At 32.6% G+C, this 24,308-nt stretch overlaps 1 protein-coding gene across 1 annotated transcript in view; it reads left to right on the forward strand.

Annotated features, from left to right (window-relative positions):
* The window catches only part of LOC106683527 (protein dead ringer), a gene marked incomplete in the record, with an annotated part of 267,292 nt that overhangs the window by 43,345 nt on the left and 199,639 nt on the right, over positions 1 to 24,308 (forward strand). The window contains 2 exon segments of the mRNA XM_067052184.1: positions 4,068 to 4,169; positions 17,543 to 17,761. Coding sequence (XP_066908285.1) covers positions 4,068 to 4,169; positions 17,543 to 17,761 — 321 coding nt within the window.

The following is a 24,308-nucleotide window of genomic DNA, read 5'->3' on the forward strand; positions in this document are numbered from 1 at the left end:
AGAAAATCATAAAAAAAAGTGTAAAATCGATTCTATAAAGTGGTGCTGATCGATTTGAGCGTAAAATTTGCTGTAAAATTCTAGACATGCTATATGCATATGATTTTCAATTTCATTTTCGTTTTTGTGCTAGTCTTTTTACACAGACAGACGATTTTGTGAGACTTAATTAATTAGACTCAGTGGACCTTAAAGTATTTCTTTCGAAAACTCGCATTCTGAATTTTGTAAGCGCGATAGATCCCCTTACTATATGTTCCACAAATCTGTTAGTCAAAGTAATAATTTTTTTATTCCTTTAATTGTTCTCTTAATTTAATATAAATGATTCTACTCTAACTGGAGCGTAAAAAATGAATTTTAAACAGTGAATTCTTAAAAATTAAAACGCTTAAAATAAAAGCAATAGTGACTGGATGATATTTCATTATTTTTTATCATTATTATATATTTTTAAAGAAAAATTAATTAATTTTTATGACAAATATTTATTAATATTTAATATCCTTTGCTGAACTTATTATTTTGAAGATGGGGATGAAGCTTCAAAACGTAAAAATATTGAAAATGAGTTATTTTTTAATAAATAAAAATAAAAATGGAAGTGTAGTTTCTATTACTAAAATTTATAACACATTTACTAGACAAACGGTCCAAACTTCCAATCCATAACAAAAGACTGATCTACATGATTATTATAAGGCCTATTTGGACATACGGAGTTGAGCTATGGGGCTCCACTAAACCATCTAATTCCTCTCGAATCCAATTCTTACAATCCAAAATCCATCGTAAAATCCTTAATGCTCCTTACTTTGTCACAAATCAAATCATCCATCAGGACCTCAATGCCCCATATGTTGCCGATTTGGCCAGAACCAGATACCAATCCTTCCATAATAAACCCAAACCAACTCGTTTCTAACCTGGCTTCTCCTTCACTACCTAATAATCCTTCTAGACGTCTGAAAAAAAGATGGCCTCGAGATCTTATCCTGTAGAAATGTTTTTGGAATTCTATCAATGGGTAGATTCTCCACATGTTTTTATCATGTCATAATATCACTTACAGCAAATTTACTTGATGTGTATATATGTATACAGTTGTAAATATCAATAAATAAATTATTAAAAAAAAAACAACTAATTCTACTATCGTAGGAAAATATTTCATTAAAAACTACAAAGCGTTACTAATGGGATAGAGATATTGTAGAGAGATCAGAAGAATAAAAGTTTGTCAAGACTGCAAATTAATTAAATATTAATCAAATGTCATAATATCACTTACAGCAAATTTACTTGATGAGTATATATGTATACAGTTGTAAATATCAATAAATAAATTATTTAAAAAAAGAAAAGAAATAGGAGATAAAAAAGAAATCATTAGAGATCCCATTTATCATTTTTTTAAATTTTTAATTCAGTAGTAAAAAAAAAAATCGTTTTTTTTTTTTTTTTTGTTAAAACAGCATAAAATTACATTTTAAAAGACAAAACAGCTCTTTATACTGTTAAAGTAATTCACAATATCATCTTCACTGTGATAGTTTTCGTAAAATTAAAAAAGTTAATTTTAACTGTCTCTTAGATCAGTGTACATCTACACTGTATATGGCGTACACTGTACGGAAATTTTTAAATTAAGAAATAAGAAAATTCTTGTATATACGTTAAACTATTTTTTTTTTATTTTAACTAATTTTTTATATCATTAATGATAGTTATATCACAACTTGGTGATAGTTTGTAACGAATTTTCACGGGCGAGGCATGAACGATTAAGGTTGAATGTTTACTGGTTCTTGCCAGCCACCTTTCGGAGTACAGTAAACAGTTGGACCACCGGCGTAGACCGACAAACAAACAGGCATCACTCTATCTTCGCTGGCCGAAATTTTTGTACGAAATATAAACACTCAAATACCAATAGAAATGAATAAAATATATTATTAAACAATTTTTTTTTACAGGGCTGATAGTTAATAGTGTATACATATATATATATATCCACCATTCCACTAACAGAAATGTTTATTATTAATCTATACATTCCGTTCCAATTATAGAATAGCTACGTACTTTCCAATTTCTTAATGCCCCAATAATATCCCGTTTATAATTAGAAACTTTCGTTAAATATTACTCTGAATAATTTAGAGAGTAATTAGGGTAATTGGTTCAAATATAGATAACGTAGAAATAATTTTTAGTAAAAATAAAATTTGTTTATTATTACAGTTATATGTATATAAAATCAATTAAAATTACAGTATAGAATAGCTGCATTGTATAAAAAAATTAAGTAAGATTGATCTGCTTCATCAAAACTTTTTTTAATCTGAGAAAAGATTTATTTTAAGCCAATATTTAACAAATTGTTGCTAAAATAGACTTTTTTAAAAATTTCGATACCAATTTGGCTAAAGGAGAATTGTTTTTAACACAAAAATATCACGCCAGAAAATAAACTAAACCATAGAGGAATCGAACCTAAATCGTTTGAAACCGGGAACTTTCGGGCCCTCGCTTTTAAGCGTTCAGTCATAAAAGCTTCATATGTGAAAATAAACATTTATTAAAAATAAAAAACAAATTAACAAGGATAAGTAAATTAAAACGTAACTCCTTTTGTTAGTTAGTGTGTTTTTTTCTTTTTGAAGCCTTCCTGGTCCTTTCTTAGGGCGTTATCTACGAGGTTATCTATTCTAACCGTTGTGGGGGGCCCAGTTTTCGTTTCCTGGGACCGCCTCAGAAAAAGAAATCGACCACCAGGCAGGGTTCGAACCGGCGCCACAACAGTTTCATGTTTGCGAAGACCTACGCTTTAACTTCCCCAACTACAAACGGCCCTTTGTCAGTTAGTCAATTAAAGTTGGTTCATTATATCCATGTAAATAAGTAAGTCTTATTGTGGTTAAATAACCATCGTCCCGTCTCAGATCTATTTCCATCTGTGTGTACATACATTTTCACTAAATTAAGTTTAACTATTGCATTATTTATAATTGGTGGTAAGTTATTAAAGAGAACATAGCTTTTGATTGATAATGTATTGATCGTATGGTTTTATTTAACCAAGAATGGATTCTTTTAAACTGATTTGAAGAACATATTTTTTTGTCCTCAATTTACATTTACAAAATTTTTACAGGTATCCGTTAAATTTTTAACGTAAAGAAGTTTCTATTTCCGTTAACAAACTGTCAGTTGAGTGGCTTCAATTTCAGTTCGTAAACAATACTTGAAGTGAATAGAAATTTAATCAACGCTAAATCTTCAATTAAAATTTTACGGTTTCTTGTAAAACAAAGAAAAGGCGTAATGTTTTCCTTGACATATTTCAATAGTTAAAATGTTTTAAGGTTTGAATGAAATAGGTTTCTGTAAGTGGTTAAGGGTAAAAGTACTCTCGGTGTCTAAAAAATTAATATGTATGAGAGAAATAAAGAAAATTAATCAATGAAAGAATAATAAATTAATTCATTGCCAACTATTTTTTTGTATCCACTGATTCCATTTAAAACACCATTTTCATCGTTTGAAGAGCAATATACTTTTAACAAGGAGCTAAGAATATCTTCGGAATTTTGCTTTAAATTAACAAAGACCTAAATGTTCCTTATGTAACCGATCTAGCCCGAACCCGATATTATTCCTTCCATAATAAACTCTCTAACCACCCAAACCCACTAGTTTCTAACATTGCTTCATCTTCCATTCCTGGCAATCCTCCGAGGCGCCTGAAAAGAAGATGGCCTCGTGACCTTATATTGTAAACTGTTTTTAGAGTTCTACTACTGGGTACTTTCTCTACATCCTGTATCATATCATTGTCATTATGATCAAATTTACTTGTTGTATTTTTTTATACAGTTGTAAATATCAATAAATAAATAAATAAAAAAAAAAAAATTAACAAAGTTTGTTCACTTCATGTGAATAATCGCCATCTAGGAGTAGAATGTATTTTATCTCTTTAAGGAAAGAAATTTACATCGTAATAATTATTCTTTTATACTTAAAACCATTATTTATTTTTTTTTTTTTTTTACGTGTTTCAGAGTACAGCAGAACTCAGTGAAACAGAAGAAGACAGCAGGGAAGCTGGTCGCCCCGCTGTTGATAATGGAATCGCAGACCAGACCGTAAACATAATCAAGCAGGTAAAAATTATATATTTTTTCTAACTTTTCATAATAACACAATTATGTGGAATATTCATTATTTATATGAATCAGTCACATTTTAATATCAACCTTCAGTATTGTAAATTAAGGGATGGTTGGCCCTTAGTTGTTTTCATATAGCGAATAATATCTATATATATATATATACCTACCTTCTTATAGTAAAAATATATAAATATAATTTTTAAGAATATGCATGAATAACTAAATGCATGGAGGAATGTAATTTTTTTTTTTTTTTTTTTTTTTTTTGAGGTTGATAACACGTGTGATATAAGATCTTTTACTGCGTCGTAAATTATATCAGTGGCATTATCATAATCACCATATTTAAATAAATCCAAATAACAAAAAATCGCCTTTGATATTCTTTGTGAACTGACATCTTGTAGTAACCTTTACTCCTGTTGAACAAACCCGCTTTGCAGGACTGCTACTAGAAAAGTAACTAAGGAACATTTCTCATACCAGACTGAAACCAAAAAAATTCTCCTCAAACTCGTCCAAATTGTTCATCAATGTGTATCAAACTTATCTTTACTTCCAGTTAATAAAAAAAAATCGTTTATGTGATTTTATACACAGACTGAGGTCTATTAAGACATATGGAAAGTCAGAAAACAGTTTAATTTCTTTTTGAATCCACAATCCAAAATTCTCAATGTTCGTTCCTGGTGTTCTAGTCTCTAACCAATAAGTTGTATGAAGGATGACCTTCCTTGAAGCTTCTGGTAAAATTTAAGTTACTTTTATAGGAAATATATAAATATCCATTATAGGAAAATCAATGGTCTTAGTGACAATAGCAGAGAAGTTTCCTTATTACGGTTTGCGGTATGTTTATTTGAAATGATGTTTTATTCTATATGTTATTGTATTGAAAATATCATATACGAACCAAACTAGAAGGATATAGCAGTCTTTATTTCTGATTACGATAAAAAAAGTAGTACTACATTTGCCGAAACAAGTCACACTTACGCAATGAGCAAGCAAATGTGTAAAAAATAAGGGTTTGCGTATTAAATATATACCTGTATTAAATATATCAACCACGACCTGGGCGCCAAATAGTGAAGAGCTGAGGGCGAGATTAAAATGTCAGTGGAGGAAGACCTAGGAATAAACGCTTCCAATTTCACAGCTGTTAAATGTCAGTTAGCACCAGTTAGTGTTTACCGTTAAGAAGAGATTGTCGTTGTAACTTTGTAATAAAGGATAGAAACCGTCCGGCTTTTGGGTAAGCGGTCCGCACAATGTTCTATGTGATATTTGATTCTTGATCTGTATATAAAAATCACCACCCCCCCATTTATTTACAAATATATAGGGAGCGACAGTTGTACATTTCACTTTACGGACATTTCATTTTTTATTTTAGTAGTCTTTTAACATATGTTTAAGTCGCAAATAACACTAAATTTTTTTCAATCCTGGTTTTTACTATGTAAATGTTGAAAAAAGTAATAAACCCAACAAATACAGAGCTGGGAACTTTTATTGCAATTATTAATATTAATATGAGTCAGTAATAGTTACTTCAAAATATAAAACGCGTTAATAAATAAATTAATTAATTTTTTTAAACAGAACTGGGGATGATTAACGCAGATATTTTTATCAATTAACGCTTGGTTGCGCTTACCATGGTCAGCGTTGTAGCTTGAATTATCGTATTCCAAAATTTAATATTACCCTTTTTTTATAATGTATGAATTTTGCAATAATCCGTTGGTGTACCACTCCACGATTTTACATTCTTTAGTGAATGACAAGGTAACAAGCGTTACGACGGGATTAATTATGTGAAAGTTTGATATTTACATTAAAAACCATCACAAAATATCGACTATCGCGTATCTCTTGAAAGCAAAATTAACACTTAGTTAATAATAAGTTAGTGTGCACAAGGAGCTTATAGCTAAAGAATTATCTTGGCTATATCTATAATTAAGATAGCTTAAATCAAGGTATAAAAAAAAATTATAATTGTTAAACATTACAATTCTGGGGAAAAGGTATTATTATTGTAATCAATCGTACTATACTAATGATAAATAAATACAGGAATAATAAAAATAATGATAACAATTAATTTAATTGAATACGTGCATAGTAACTAATAAAAAAATGTCTAGGAATTCTCTGAAAATTTTGGATTTTCAGTCGCGCTCTCAAAAAATAGGACTAATAGTTTCCTTGCTTATGTTCTTTCTACGTCAAATTAAAAGCTAATAGTTTTGTAAGTGCATAGGGTATACTTGTGATTTTAGAGGTGTTAGATCTGCTCCAATTGTGTGTAAGAGGGATGTATTATTTGTACGAGAAGAATATTGTGTGAAAATATAGGGCTCACGACGGATAGTATTATTATTAATATTAATATTATTAATATAGTGTTATTTATATAGTTAAAGAGCTATTTTTGGGTAAAAGTGCATATTGCATTGGATTCAGACTTGTTTAATATGTACTCTAACACTCTCAACATCGGTACTTGTGTATCCAGAGACTTGCATTCACATGAAAATATCCTTATCAGGGAAGTGTTGAGGACTTAAAATAAAAAAAAAAGTATGACGAGAGCCTCAGGATCATGAATGGAAGGGTTTTTCTTCACAGCTGTCAGTGTTATGATGCCTTTCCTGTATGCTCGGTCATGGGCGAAGCCAAGAGAAAGGGGCTGTTGCAATATTTTGAGATTGCATGGTAAATATATGTCTCATTATTGTAGCTTATGATTCTATTACAAAAGGCGCAGTCCTTGGCAATACTGGCTAAGAGGGTAATACGTCAAGTTATTGTAAGTAATATCCATATGAAGTGGCTAGGCTCACAAACAATAGAAACAATATCCAACTGAAATAAATGAAAATAGTAATAAATAGTATTGTAAACAAATTTGATAAACTATCAAGTTTAAAAAAAAAAATCGATATTAGATAATAGTTTAGTAAAGTTTCTTTCTCATCAATTAACTTTAATTATTAGTTAATGTTAAATTTCACACTCTTTGGCCCATGCTGCATTTATATAGTGGGAAATGACCCTAAAAACATGTGTGTACTCGGTAATTTAATATCGATATCAGACATCGTCAGCAACAGAAAATAATTATGAAAAAAAGCGAGGACACAAACGCCATTTTTAAGAAGTATGATAGGTATCAAAAAAATTACAACAGAGTGTATACCAAGGGAACACAAGAAGAGGAAAGGAAGGAAGTACAAGATGGCGGGATGTGATAGTTCAAAGAGTAGGAGAGAGTCGGGCTGCGGTGGCCAGGAATAGGGACCAATGGGGTATAGTAATAAAGAATTTATTTTAAATTATCATTTATAGCCAAGTATCCAAATAGAGCATAAAAAATATTTTATTTAATTATAGGTAAATTATTAATTCATTTTAAATTATTGTAAACAATTTTTTTAAATTTTTAAAGTTGACATTTTTTATAGACCAGACTCATGCCTTCTAAGGGAGCGGCTTTTAGTTCTATAAAGAATGAAATTAAAGCTATTATTATTGTTATTTAAGTGACCCTCAATGGGGAAAATCTGCTATTGAGTGAACTTAGAAAATGGAATGAGAGGGGAGGGAAGGGAGGTAGAAGATACAGGATAGGAGGGAAGAGAATACATATATATTTTTTGCCCTAAAACATATTTTTCGAATTCGATGCTAAAAACAGATTTTTTTTTTTTTTTATTTATTGCTATTTACAACTATGCATTATAATACATTTAGTAAATTTGATACAGGCGTGTAGAGTAACTACCCATTGGTAGCACTCTAATGACGTTTTACATTAGCAGGTCTCGTTGCCATCTTCTTTTCAGGATTGTCAGGAATGGAAGAGGAAGCAAGGTTAGAAACTAGTGGGTTTAGGTGGTTAGGGAGTTTATGATGGAAGGAATGATATCTGGTTCGGGCTAGATCGGGTACGTATGGAACATTCAGGTCTATATGTATGATTATTTTTGTGACAAAGTAAGGAGCATTGAGGATTTTACGAAGGTATTTGGATTGAATTGATTGGATACGAGAGGAATTAAAAGGTTTAGTGGAGCCCCAAAGCTCAACTCCGTATGTCCAGATTGGCCTTATTACAGTCATGTAGATCAGTCTTATGTAATGAATTGGAAGTTTAGGCTGTTTGTCTTGTAAGAGCTGTTATAGTCGAAATCGACGTGCAATTTCCTACAAACAGTATTTTAAGACGTGTGGCGGTTAGGAATGGTACAAAATAATAAGAAAACTATAATTCAGTGACCAGTTGTTAACCAAAGGAGATAATTTATTTACATAACCACAAATTAATGGTAATACAATTTAGCTATTTATAGTACATTCAATTACTTTTAATTCGAGTCCTAATGGGCATCTATACGTCTATTAATTTCTGAGATATTATTTTTTTCATAAACCTCACGTTTTTTCCGGACCTCGAGGAATAAATATTTTGGCAATTGAAACCTACTACCCCTAATAATACACTACTTTGTAGTACATTCAATTTGAGCGCTAGCTTTAATTTGAGTGCTAACAGACATCTGTACGTCTATTAGCTATATACGTGATATAGTCGAGATATTGTTTCTCATGAACCAATAACTTTTTCCTAACATAGAGAAGTGAATATATTTTGATAAATTTCGTACGAAAATGATAATCATAAACTTCATTGTAGTAAATTCAATTAGCTTTAATTTGAGTGCTAATTGGCATCTTTACGTCCAATAGTTCCCGAGATATAATTTTTGTAAGCCGCCATTTTTTGTTCCTCCCCAAATATGGTTGGGTCATTAAATTTAGCAATTAATTTAACTGCGTATAGTTTTCGTTATAGTAATAAAATACTGGAGTGAAATTACTTCTCACCCAGCACTTCAGCCCACAGAGGGGGCTCTTGGACTGTGATAACTGGATTGGTGAAACGTCGGTTGGCGAGTCCTTTGAAGACTCAAGATTTATTGATTGTAATCTTCCATCTCTTTGATAAAATTATATTGTGTATCTTACGGACTACTCGGTCTATTAATCTATTTATTATAATTATTCATTCTACGCCGGGAACAATTTATTTTTTCTTTATTCATCAAATACAACAATTACTAGACATAAAACTCGAAGGTTAACGAGCTGCTTGCCAAATTGAGGGATAATCTTTTTTGTAAAAGGGAGAAGTGCGGAGTTCTCTTTTTTAGACGAGCCGACCCAGCTGAATGTTATAATTATAATGTTATAAATAAATGTTATAATCGTTGGTCAGATTTCTTTTCTTAGCCTGGGATTATGTATTTATAAAAATATTGCTAATTATATTAGGCTAGGTGGGGGCCTGAAGAAAGACGGCGGTTCCGAGAACAGCAGTTGGTACACTATACTTAACCAGGATCCAATCTGTAGCCAGCCTCTAAAACAGATAATAAAAGCGTCTTTCCCAGGCGGCACTGTCGGGCTTCACCACCGTGAAATTAAAGAGTCCATGTCGATTGTCAGGAATCCCTCTTTCTCCCTCTCTTCACTTTCAATTGCTACTCAGCAAGAGCGATGCTCAGCCATGATATCCGCTCCGTCCCTCTTCATTAAGGCTACTAGATTCATGAAAGCTCCAAGATATATCCAAGATATCCATCCAACTGCCTTCATTATGTCCCGATATCTCAAGATACATTTGACTCGGGGAATCAATAAACAGAAATCGTTTCAAAGAGGCCAATAAATATAAATCAGGTCATTTCACTCCAATTTTTGATTACTCTAATTATTATACGTGTTGTTAATGTAAGAGGTACATTTTTATTTATTTTTTGAATTGATTATGAAGGGTATACTCTCATACAAAAGAGACCCCTAAGTATATATAATGTTATAAATAAAACAAAAAATTTAGATAAGAGTAAAGTAAAAACAAAAACAATGACATTTATAGATTTAACAAAATAAATAATTCACTTCCAATGCAAAAAAATTGAATTTAAGAAAAAGATGAAAAAAATAAAAGAAATTAAGATAAAAAAATTTTTATAGTGACATATTATAATATTTGAAATTTACCTTATGATGGAATCTTATATTCAACGACAAATCAAAAATACAAATTTATAAAAAAATTAAAAAAACTGTATTATTGTAATCAGCACTGTTTATTAATTAAACATTTTATTGGTTATTTTTTTATTATAATACCCGAATTTGTTGTTTATTGTTATTTACAAGTATTTCAAAGGACAAACGGGACGATTTAAAGCATTTTTTTTTTATTTAATACCAGATCGGCCTGGTGAGCCTTACATGGTTGGTATGACAGTTACATTTTTTTTACAGTTTATTTTGGGTGGGGGGAGGTATAGTCTCGTAAAAAAAATTATGTTAAAATAAATGGATAAAAATAATAATTCTTGACAAGAGAGGAAAGTAAAGTTAATAACAACGTTCGTAGACTTAACAAAACAAAAATTTTCCCCTAATGGGAAAAAAAAAACAAGTTAATTTGAAAAAAAAGGACAAACAGAATATATATAAAATAGAAGTGAAGTCAATAATAGAATTTATAACTACAGAATTTATGACAGGATGTCCTGGTTTTGGCCTGGGCTTCACTTCAGTCTTCAGGTTGTGGTTGGGTTTCCCAAGTTATAGGTCACTGCTCCTTTGACTGTAGGTAACTGGGAGCGGAATTTCATGAACCTTTTTCGGATGTAATCCTATATTACGTATATAGCAATATCTGTTTGGAAAAAATATTTTGGTTTATAGAAAAACGGTATATTAGGAATTATTAGACGTACATAATCCTATTATGACTCAAATTAAAGCTAGTTTAATGCACTATAATGGTAGTTAATAAATCTAGTTATCTTTGTTTCAATCTGACAGCCCTAACAAGGTCCTGCAAAGTGGTACGAAACGTTGTTTACAATAAAAAGTTTTCTTCTACTATTTTAGTACCTTTATTGACTGCCAACCGGACTATCTTCCTACAATAAACAAGGTAGTTGATAACTTTAATCGTAGGAGGAAAATTTTCTATGATATTCGCTAAAATATATTAAAGAAATATTTATTTTTCGTCATTAAAAAAAAAATGTTTACGTTTTTGAAAAAAATTATCTCAAGAACTATTAAACGTAAGTACCTCTATTATATCTCATATTTTAGGAAATTAATTCTAATTTAAATAATGTGCTATGGTGTAAGTAGTTTTAAGGATATTATGCTCTGGATGAGAGGTAAGCGAAAATTTTATAGGAAAAAGAAAAGATTTTTTTAATTAAAAAAATATTTTAAACAAATTTCATGCATGCGAAGACCATTACATAATATCAATAATAATAATAAAAAATTAATTGGTTCAGCAATATGACATAATATTTATTTATTCCTCTTTGTTTCCATGCATCGTCTTAGCAACCTCGAAAACGCAGCGGCGCCGGTTTGATGACGGCTGTGTAGGTTGATTTTTATTTCGTTCTGTCTCCATGAAATGTAAACTGGATTCTTCCATAATGTTCACAATAGATTTGGTTACGTATACGATAAGCCCCCTGTTGGTCAGATATAACTAGAGAGGTGATAAAAAAAAAAAAAAAAAACTGTTTAGAAACTAGTATTGGATAAATATAATAAAATAAAAAAAAGGTTAAGGATTATGGTGTTAGAACATCGGTTTGTTCCAATTGGGGGGGGGGATAAGTAAGATTCAAGCATCTTGATGATAGTATATAATTATTTATTGCAATGAAAAAATAAAAATATAATGTAAAGGTAAGTAGTCATTTATACTGTTCAGACTTTCAGGACATGGAATGTGACAAAAATAGAAACGTTCCCTGCGTTTTAGATGGTTAGATTAATTGCAGAATAGACGATTTATTATGACCCGAGGGCAAGCAGTCTTGAATCCTAATCTCCCTGATCATCTGTATGCATGTTGCAATAAAACGACAATCAAATAATGATTAATAATTATTGGTTTATTAAAATCTTTGTTATATTTAACTTTACAACTTAACCAGTTGAGAAGGAGCAACTAACTCAAGAGTTTGGATGAGCATTGCCAACTTCACCGGGTTGGGTTACCTATAAGATTCGGCTTAAACGAAGACATTATAGTGTCCACTGTTAAGGATATATTTTATTTTATCTGTATTTATTTCAGGACCCAATTATTTAAAAGGATCTATTAGTGCAGTATTTACTAGCATCCTTTACTTTAATAGGTGCCGCATCTCCTCACTCACCTATACTAAATCATCGTTACAGCCTTGGGCATTTCGCACGCAGTTAAAACTTCTTGAGCCCGTATAAACGTTTTTATATATTTCAGTATACGCCATTTTATCTAATTATAAAAATATATCTTTTTGTTTTATTTCTATTATTATTATTCACTTTATTACTCCAATTATTTATTTTTCTTCTTCTATTTTATTTTTTTATGTTTCCTATTTATAAAAGGCGTGATTGAAAATGTATAGGTCTAATACTAATGCTTTTAAGTTTGGCGCGTTTTAATATTATATCTCAATAAAATATAAATATTAATATAAAAAATAATTGTTCTAGTTTACCATTTGTGTGCTCAAATTTGTAGGATAATTATCAATTGAAATACCTAAACTTTATTTAAATAAATGATTTTGTACTATTGTTGTGATCCATCTAGTAATAAATATTAATAATTGCCAAATAAAAACAGGAATTCCAGAAAAAAATATAGATTACATTAAAAGTATCATCTTGGAGTTTTTATAAATCAGAAAATTTACCCTAAATTTTTGAATGACAGTGGGTAATAGAGCCCCCCTCTAATGCGTAAATTAAAAAAAAAAATATTTGTATATATATCTTATTTTTGTACTGTACAGGTATGTAGAAATAATGACAACGAAACAAAATTGAAAGATATTTTAATTTAGATAATGACATTTTTGAATAGTTTATTTTAGATTTATCCTTTATATGTGTTATTTTATTTTTTTTTATAATGCACCCTTCATAATTAAACAAATAGAAAAAAAAATTAATACAAGTTTTAATGTTAACCAATCTTCTCAAAGAACTTAATTTTTATTTTATTATTATAATTTATAATCGAGCCATGAAATGACCTAAAAAAAGCAACCTAATTATGCTTAACTTTGTTCCCTTAACTTTTGATCCCTTACAGTCTACAAACTTATCACGGTGTTAATTTTGGCAGCTGCCTCGAAACGTGATTGGAAATTGGCAAACCCGCGAAAGCGAATGATAAAATAGCAAACGGTGACGATTGCTTACTCATTCCGGAGGTATTTTTCGTTGTAATGTTTTGTCTGGTTGGTCCCATAAGCTAAAGACTTTGCTTGGCAAGTTGTGTTGTACAACGTAAGCGAAACTTTTTTTGCGTACATGGCCTTTCTTGTTTACATCACGAGGTTCGCTTACTCCAACGTATTTTTGGACGAATTCCTTCATATAGTCGTGTATATCTCTTCTTGCGAACTGTCTTGTTGTATATAATTTGTCTTCTGTACAATCTTGATAAATCGTAATACAAATATAACGATTTTTTTTTTTTCAATAAGCCCCATAAAGTAATGCAATATTATTTATTTATATTACTAAAAAGAGTTAAAGTTGGTGGTTTTCTTTTATTTATCGACCAATTTCTTGGAATTGTTTCGTGTAATATTTTCTCGTTGCTCGTTTATTTAATCAGTAAAGTCGCAATCTTTGTATTGGCATAATGAATCATTCCGACTTGCGCCATTGAAATGAATCAGTCTTATTTACGTAAGATCATAGTTGGAATTTATTTTATGATGGAAACTTATATTCAACGACACAAAATACAAATTTATAAAAAAATTAAAAAAACTGTATTATTGTAATCAGCACTGTTGATTAATCAAACATTTTATTTGCTTTGTTTTTTATTATAATACGCGAATTTTATATTATTGTTTATTGTTATTTATAAATTTAATGTCAGACTAAGTATTTCAAACGACAAACGTGACGATTTAAAGAATTTTTTTAATTTAATACCACATCGGCCTTGTGGGCCTTACATGGTTGGTATAACAGTTACATTTTTTTAACAGTTGATTATGGGAAGGGGGAGGTATAGTCTCGCAAAAAAAATTATGATAAAATAAATAGGTAAAAATAATAATTCTTGATAAGACAGAAAAGTAAAGTTAATAACAACATTCGTAGACTTAACAAAACAAAAAATTTCCCTCTAATGCGAAAACAAAACAATTTAATTTGAAAGTGAAAAGTCAATAATAGAATTGATAACTACAGAATTTATAACAGGATTTTCTGCAGCAGCTTGGGCTACAGTATTTTTTTTTTTTTTTCCGACCAAGACTCCCGTTGGAGTCCTATACTGCCTAACCATGGTTGGGGGTCAAAGTTTTTCATTTCGTGGGACCGCCACTCAATGAAAAAAGTCAATGCCCCAGACCGGATTCGAATCGGCACCGCCAGTAGACATCAAATTCGCAAGACTGTGTCTTAACCATTGAGCTACAGCCGGCCCTGTGCTTCAGTCTTCCGGTTGAGGTTGGGTTTCCCAAGTTATAGGTCACTGCTCCTTTAACTGTCGGAAACTAGGAGTGTAAACTTCATTTATCGTCTTTTGATGTAATCCTTTATTAATTCATTCAAAGAAAATTTATTTTTTAACACCTATTCCACGAAGGTTTCGGGATGAAGAGGAATATCTGCGGTAAAGAGTACTTAAAGTACTTAAAGGACAGGAACCAAAACACTACCCATACAGATTTCTACAATTTAAGATGTGTAATACCTAAAAAGAAATGAAATTCGCGAATATAGGAAGAAAATGATGGTATTTCCCTGCAGCAAAGATTTTCGTGGCTATCAGGAATCTTTAAGAATTTACGAGACAGTTGTAATTCCTCGAGTTATTAAGTGATTAAAAATGTTTTCAATTTTTGAAAATAAAGATTACGTAAAATATTTGTTTGATCCAAACGAAAATTGAAGAGGCTTGAAAATGCGGAATCGCGTGACTTACACCCAGTAAGTATAATTAATGTAATAGCATCATTGTGACTGGAATGGGTGTGTAAAGTTGTTAGACTGGATAAGAAACCTAGCGCTAAAAAAAACAAAAAATAAATAAACAAATATAGTATAGCAGGTTCAGGTTTGTCACAGGGCTCTATATGCCAACAATTATTTGTGAAGAGAGTAAAAAAACATTCCGTTCACCAAACCAATTTTTCTATTTCTTCATTCAGCCGCTTCAATTAGATGCAAATTATTCCTTGGGAGGTACTTACATGGACTACCATTTTGTTAATATTATAATATTAACAAAAACCAAACACTGAACAAGCAGGTTACAATTGGTCAGATACTTTCGTATAGGTTTAGTTTAAAGAATATTTAACACTAATCGAAAAGTACGGAATATTACATATATACATAAAATATGGACCACCATGTTTAAGTTGGCTAAAATGGTAAATAAACCACACAAAAATTTTTGGAAGTTATTTTTTATTGCTATAATAAAAGAAAGAGTTAAAATGGAAATAGATAGGAATTGTAGAAGTATAGTTCATGACTTAAACTTTATTGGTATCTAATATAAATAACATCTAGACCGGAATCAAGTCAATGTCATCAAAACTATGAAGATGTAGAAAATATTTTATTATATAACCTGAAAAAATACCAAAAGACAGAATACACTTTTTCTTTTCTCAGAATGAGGACGCGAGACTCCAACTCGTAATAAATAAAATTAATTTTATTAAAGTTGTCTGAGGAAGAAGTTGAGCCTCTCGCCAGTATAGTGAGGGGAACAACTTTGATAGCCCATATCGCAATCTTAGCTCACTTTTATGCTACTCCATCAACACTAATTTACACTTCATCAACAACAACACTTCAACAATATCTACCATATCAGACATTTCTAATCACTATCAATCAACATATCTAGTTCACAGAATTAATGGCTGATTCCTGATACTTCATTAACTCTCCAGTTCGTAGTCACTACTGTTTTTATTAAAGAGCATATATCTCGATACTTTCCTTTTCAGAGGACTGATGACTGAATGCTACGTCATTCGTGCTTCTTTATGTATTCTATGCCTGTCAGAGCTCTTCGACCTGTCCACATCTATTGTTTGTCCTAATTTTTCAACAGGTTTCACCAGCGTTGCCATGAAGTTTCCATTATCATGAATATTAAACTTGAAGATAAGATACCCTACTATTGCATCACAAACTCTACAGTCACTCATAACATCCATTGAAGAATAAAGTTAATACTGAAGAACCAAAATAAATGCTAATAAATCCCATCAGATCACCTTTACTCTCCGTTGTAAACCTCTACTCTCCTGTCCTTAGTATCCTTTTTAAATATTCCATTAATGCCTGTTGAACAGATTTGCAACTTAGGACTCCAACTTGACAATAGACTTACTTGGAATCCCCATACAAGACTGAAACGACAAAAAACTGCTCGTATATTTCGATTATTATAACATCTACTTGACAAACACTCTAAACTTACAATTCACTACAAAAAATTATTATATACTATGATAATCAGACCAATTTCGACATACAGGATTGAGCTCTGGTTCTTTATCAAACCATCAAATTTCCACCGTATCAAATCCTTACAAATAAATACACCCACAAAGACCTTAACATCCCTTCTGTTGCAGATTTGGACCGAAATAGATATACGTATTTTCATTTTAAACTTAAGCTATTAGTTCTTAATCTCCAACCCTTAACAGTCCCCAATAATCCTTCGAGACTATGGTCCGATGGCCACGGGACTATCTAATTTAAATTAGTTCTTAAAGTACCACTACCAGGTGGTTCCTTCCCAAGTTTATCAAGTGTTTGAAACATTTCTCATATTTACATGTTGAATTTTTTTGTACAGTTGTAAATTTCAATAAATAAATAAAAGATAAGATATGTTATTACATGTGAACTTATTTTTTATTTTATTTTTTTTTTACTCATCCACAAAGACATACACACGTAAGACATTAACATCCCATTCGTCAAGATTTGACCCAAAACAGACATGCGTCTTTTCATTCCAAACTCCTAACCCATTAATTCTTAATCTCTCATCCTTCATAATCCCTGATAATCCTCCGAGGCGTCAGAAAAGAAAATGTACACGGGACCTTTTGATTTATATTAATGCTTGAAGTACCACCACAATGGGTGGTTCCTTCTCAAGATTTTGAAGTGTATATAAAACATACAATATATTTACTTTTTTGTACAGTTGTAAATTATATTAAATAAATAAATAAAAAAAAAAAAATGTTTTTTTTTTGGAGGAGCGGGATGAAAGCAAGGTGGCAGCGGCCGGACCGCCGACCTTTACCCTGCCGTTCCCGTTCCCGCACCCGTTCATACAGCCCGCACCGGCTCCCTTCCCGCCGGTGGTGACGACACAACCGGCAGTTCACAGTTCCGCCTCTTCACACAGCTCCGAATCTTCCTCTGGATCTCAGCAAACTTGGAGTTTCGAAGAGCAGTTCAAACAGGTGCGTCAGGTTAGTCCCTTTCACGTCATTTATTTTGTGTGTAAGTAGAATTATTAAGAATTAATCTATTAAGTATATTTTGTAACAGACACCCAATATATATTTATTATTCTATCTACTTACATATATATATATATAATGTTGATTATATAAGTTAAGTATTGACGAAAGAGGAATAAGATCTAACATGCTTGAACTGCTGCAGCATACTGGCTTTATTGGGTATATCTTTGTATATACATTCGATCAGCTGATCTCCTTAGTCAGCTGACATCGAAATAACAGCTGACTAAGGCTGTAACTCCTCCCCCCCACCAGTTTACAAACAATCCTCGGAAACTTCAACTATACAATAAATTAATATAAATCGATGGGCACTTACATATAAGTCTGAAGGCCGTGAGGGGGTATTGCGGGAATGCACTGAGGATTTAAATTGAAGGATATCAGAGATGTACGATGGACGGCGGGATCGGATAAATTGGTGGAGGAAGGAAGCAATTAAATATTTACGACGAAAGGATGAGTAAAGCCACTTCAATTCTTCATAAAATCGGGTGACAGATGCGTCCCTGGGGAGCCCAAAGATGAATCGTACAAAGCAATTAATTAACCATTTTAATTTTGCTTCGAGATCCCCAAAGACACCCTCGTAAACCACACAGCAATAATCAAAGTAGGGGAAATTAAGAAAGTAACCAGGAGCCTACAGGTTTCAAAAATAAGTAGGTGACGAAGATAATTTAAACGTTTTTGGGTGGTGAAAGTACGACGGGAAATCCGGGAAACGTGATTTTTCCAGGAGAGAGTTTGATCTATAGTGACACCAAGGTTTTTAACATATGCATGGAATTGTATCTGATTGTTGTTTAGGAGTAAGGTTGAAATATGAGGAATAGTTTGCAGGAGGTGATTGGATCCTATTACGATTGCCTAAGTCTTCTTTGCATTCAGCTTCTTTTCTTGTGCCCAGTGACTAATTCGATTCAAGCCCTCTTCTCCGTGGCAACCAATAGGTCAGAAGGTGGGAAGGAAAGGTAAATTTGGAGATCATCAGCGTACAAATGGTATTGAGAATGTTGGATAAGGAGGGGAAGGTCATTGATGTAGATGGCGAAAAGGGGAAAGCGATAAACCTTGAGGTTAAGGTTTCTTTACCCACAGGTAAGGGTTCGAGTCATTGATGGTGGTTCATCTGAAACCAATACGTACTGGGAGCGATCGGAAAGGAAGGATTGAAACCAACGCAAAGCATTGTTAGATAAAGGAAGATTTCGTAGTTTGTTAAGAAGGATGTTGTGGTCTACTGTGTCAAATGCTTTGGAGAAATCAAGGAGGATTAAGATAGTTAGGTTTTGCTTTTCCATGGCAGTTTGGAGGTCGTGGGTTATTTTAAGGAGAGCGGATTGTGTTGAATAGCCAGGTCGAAAGCCGGATTGGAGGGAATTGATGTGGGAACATTCATAAAGAGATCGGCGGCCCACACTATTCCCAGGAGTTCTCGCTCCATTGCGCTGTATCTACTTTCCGTCTCCGTAAGGCGCCTGCTGGCGTACGCCACTGGGCGCTCTCCCCCATCACCCTCCTGAGACAGCACCGCTCCTAGCGCATACTCACTCGCATCTGTGGTTATCACGAATTTCCGATTAAAATCTGGAAAAGTTAGTACCGGCCCTTGCTGCAACCTCTCCATGATGACCTCTCCATATTGTCATCATCGGGGTGAAGATCATCTTCCTGCCTTTTTCGAGTAGGTTGGTGAGTGGAACAAGATACTCCGCCATTTCTGGAACAAACCTCCTGTAATAATTTAGAGTCCCCAACAATCTCCGAATTCCTTTTATGTCACTAGGTACCGCCATTTTCTGAGTAGCTGCAACATTATTTGGGTCTAGTTTAACTCCCACCCAAGAAATCGTGTGACCCATAAATTTTATTTTTTCCAGCCCCTGCGCGGACTATTCCCGAAAATTTAAGCCCAAAATGTCATATTCTCTGGAACACGCTATTCAAGTGTCGCACGTGTTCAACCTCCTTCTTACTGAACACAAGGAGATAATCCATATAGATCTGACATATGGGTTCGTCAAATCCTCTTCCTCTCAGAAACTGGACCATCAGGTGCTGAAAGGTTATGGAGTTTTTTGAGACCAAACGGCATTCTTGTAAACTCATAGTGACCCCTTTCAAAAGTGAATGGCATCTTATGTTGTTCATTAGGGTGCATTTTAATTCGATGATACCCAGCTTACAAGTCCAGTGTGCTGAATAGCGTCGCCCCGCCCAGCCTGTCTAAAATGTCTTCTAATCTGGTGATCAGATACTTTTCGTCGATGGTATTCTTGTTCAGCTTCCTATCACCACTCTGTACTGTTCAGTAGTTTCACCTGGCGCACTCTTCTTTTTAACCGCCCACAATGGAGTATTGTATGGGGACGTACTATTAATAATGATTCCCTGTCGTTTTGAACTTTCGTGTTCATCCCGGATGTGGTGACGTAATGCCTGTGGGTATCTCCTTTCCTTACGTATGTCACCCTGTCCTGCTTCAGTGGGATCTCATGGACAGTATTCCCGGTTGCCCCTAGGATATCCCCTTCCCCTATTTCCGCCTCCCCCTCTACCTCACAAGGACCACATAGGATAATTAATCTACCCTGACATACCTGAATCCGGTGTGCTCTCTCCGCTACACAACTTCTCCACAGATTCTCGACACGTCATAGTACTAGTACTACCGGTGTCTACCAGACACTCATGGATCCGTTCGTCCTTGGAGAGATACCCCTGCTCTGTAATCTCTGTGGATTGACCTCCATCGGTTCAGGCATATTTTGCTCCCTCCGCCGATACATATAGGAACACTGATGAATATGCCCCTCACATTCAAAATATCGGGTCCTCTCAAAATGGCACTTGCGGTCCTCCCGCCGACCATTGTTTCTGGGTTTAACTTGGTTCCTTCTACTTTCTGTGTTAACAGCTCTCTCTCTTCTGCCATCTCATTGTTCTCTTCATCCCCAGGGGTTTGGCATGTTTCTTGGCCGATGATATTCCTCCGAGTCCACCCCGGCTCCTCTACTTCCATTTGAGCCTCCACGTCTCTAACGCTTGTCTATGAGATCTTGAGCAATTTCCACAAACGAGCGCCCGCTTTCTTTCCTTGCTCTTTCGCCTATTGAATTCTTAGGACCGTGGAAAGGAGTTGCATCCGACCCTGTACCTGGATTGTTTCCATTATCTCACTTAGTTTATCAGAGATTCTGTTGTAGCGTGCCAATAGTTCCGCGGCATACTGCCCACTAGAATGTTTCGGTTTCTTTGTATCTCTAATCATCATGAATTTGTCCTCTTCTGGGGCCCATCGTCCTCCTCCGAACGCTTTCTTGACAACTCACCAAGGGGTCTCTTCGTCTTCCTGAATCCGATTTAGGATGCTTCTCTTTACTCTGCATACGACCGTTGCTTTTAGTGCCTCCGCATCTTCACTATCGAGTAGATTTTCGATAGACTTTACTTCAAGTCGGCTTATTAGCCGGTCCACCCCTTTTATGAAGTGGTTCAGTTCTTCCGTTTCCCCCGTTAACCTTTCCAGGTCAGAAACGGCCTTCCTTCAAGTCTTGGGTGGTCGCAGTGCGTACTTTGATCCACTCTAGCGTTGCGTGTGCTTCTGCAAGAGAGACTGGTAGTGGAGGAAACTCTGGGGTGGAGGATTGATTATATAAGTTAAGTATTGACAAAAGCAAAATGTCAAAAAAGAGAAGAAGGAATAAGATCTAACACGCTTGAACTGCTGTAGCATTCTGGCTTTATTGGGTTCGGTACAACTCTTTATATATTTGATCAGCTGATCTCCTCAGTCAGCTGACATCGAAGTAACAGCTGACTAAGGCTGTAACTCCCCCCCCTTGCCAGTTTACAAACAATCCTCGAAAACTTCAACTATACAATAAATTAATATAAAATAATAATAATCTTTATTTATTTATGTATATATATTCATTTATTTATTTATTTATTATTATTATTTATTTATTTTATTTTTTGAGGCTCTTGAGAATCAGTCAACAACAAAATTAATATATTGCAACTGATCCTTCCTCATTTTAGTTGTTTTTACATTGATTGATCCTCAAGAATCACAAAAAAATACACTTAATGTATACAATATTTAATGAAAAAATAATCATACTTCTTTCTTAGTACAAATATGCTGGTTGGTCACTTTAATTTATTTTAATCATAATTACACTTACTTAAGTTTAACGATATTAGATCTATAATATATTTTTCTACTAGATATTTTTCCATCTTATTTACTAATCGTTTCTACGCTAAACTTGCAGGTTGAAACTTAAATCATACTAACTAAATCTTTTTATAGCTTTGTTTATTTTTTAATATTATCTTTTGCTGAAAAGACAAAATTTGCTGAAAAGTATAAAACGTAATTAATTTTATTAATGTATTTATAATGATGAATAATAAAGCTATTTTTTGGAAGTGTATCAAATATTGAATGGGAATATTGTGTTCATGTTTTGTTGACTAAATATTTGGTAGAACTTCCCAGATGCTGAAGAAAAAAATAAAATTATTTTTAATTTTTTTATTTAGATTATAATAAGTAATATATTTAATATAAATTTTAGCTTATTGTTTAATATTAAGTCTAGGACGCCCAGGATTGCTAAGCAGTTTATTGTACCATTTTCGTGAAAATCAGTGTTTATCCTCGATTCCTTGTAAGATAATATATCAACATTTAGGAAATAAAGCTATTAAATAATCCATAAATATAAACGACAAAATATAAAGTTTTGTGAATGAATGAAACAAGTAGACGAAGCCTGATTTACAGTTTACGGTTGGCTGTCACCACACACGCCCATACATAAATGTATGGGCTCAACTTGTGTCGCCGGAAACCTCAAATTGGTTTTATTATTCCCTTTTACAACTTGTTCTTTATTTCATACTCTCCTTTTTTCCTTTTCACTTCTTTTCTCCCCCTCCTTTTGCTTTTCTGTTTACTTTATAGGTATTTGAATTTGTGCAATAAAAAGTTTTCCTTCTGCAAAGACAACCGCAAAACATAACCCAGGCAGTAAGGAAAACTTTTATTGCTGTAACAGGATGCGGATGGAACAGATCTTGTTGTTAAGTTAACGGTTTAATTTTTTTAATTGTTCATGTAACAGCTGCCAAGTACATTTAGTGTCTATGTATATTAACATAGGCGTCTAAATGATTCTTATTGAAGTTAGCTGCTAATTTGCTCTTTCTCGTTCCGCCTTAGGGTACAGAATTTTATATTAGTATAATATCAGAAATAAACAGATTTCCTATTAACTCATAGCTCAAGGGATCCATTTGTTTATATAAGTTTATTGGAAATTATAATAAGTATAATATATTCGAAATAAATAAAAGCTCACGATATAAAAAAAAAAAATTAATACATATGGGCAGCCTTTAAAATGTTTTTTTAGGTTACCACTCTTCTATATTTTAGATTTAAACTATTATCCATTATTTCTAATTAATTATTATGAAGCATAATTTTATATTATTTAGTATACTTTATAAATCTTAATAATAAATAATACTAGTGATTATAGGCTGAACAAGGATATTTTTTTGTTAAGTTGGTATCACCAATTGTTTTCTTCGTACATATCTGCTGGATCTGTTTTGTCGCAATCCTCCAATCTACGCTTCGGTCTACCCCTCCCATGTTTGTTTACCCTTCGATTCAGTTTTAATTTATTTTAATTTATTACATAATTAAATTTATCTTATACATGTATTTTATTATTATTTTCTAATTTGTTGATTTATTCACTCTGTAAATTAAACATAAACAACCTTTAATAATGGAGTTAATTATTTGTTAAACAACTATGATAGATGTATAACTTTTAAATTCTGTTTGCTGTAACGTTTTAGGGTTTAATATAGTGCGGAACCCTTATTTCCTTATAATTAATATTTCCGAAGACAAAGTATTGTGTGACCTGTATACTCAGTGTACTCGGTAATGATAATTGGGCTGATGGCATAGCTACGAATAAATGGGCGTGTAAAGTATTTTGCATTTAAAGAAACCTATGATTCGTGGGTTAGTGGCGAAACCGGCCGGTAAACGTCATAAGCATTGACATTGACTCAGTTTTTTAAATTCAGTTTTATTACGGGTTTAAGTTGATATGGGTGTGTAAGCTAATTCTTATTTAGTAATTAATTATTAGGCATTGATTAATTAATTTAAAATTAAACTTAACTAATTAAAATATATTACTTATTAATTACACCTAGGAAGGTTCACTTATTTGAATGATTATATATAATTTTAAGCTAGTATAATTTTAATTAATGAGTAGAATACTTTTTATTAGGTAATTGTGAGAGGATTCGGACAAAAAGAACATTGAGTTAGTTCTGGCAACTGACATGTAATCAGTAATTAAAACACATCAATGCATATCAAAGATAGCACATCTCACATTAGCCGTCAATAATATAGTGAATTTAATTTTTTCATTAAATAATTATA

The sequence above is a fragment of the Halyomorpha halys genome, unplaced genomic scaffold (assembly GCF_000696795.3).
Source record: "Halyomorpha halys isolate HHAL.00 unplaced genomic scaffold, Hhal_1.1 Scaffold27.1, whole genome shotgun sequence".
Classification (NCBI taxonomy): domain Eukaryota; kingdom Metazoa; phylum Arthropoda; class Insecta; order Hemiptera; family Pentatomidae; genus Halyomorpha; species Halyomorpha halys.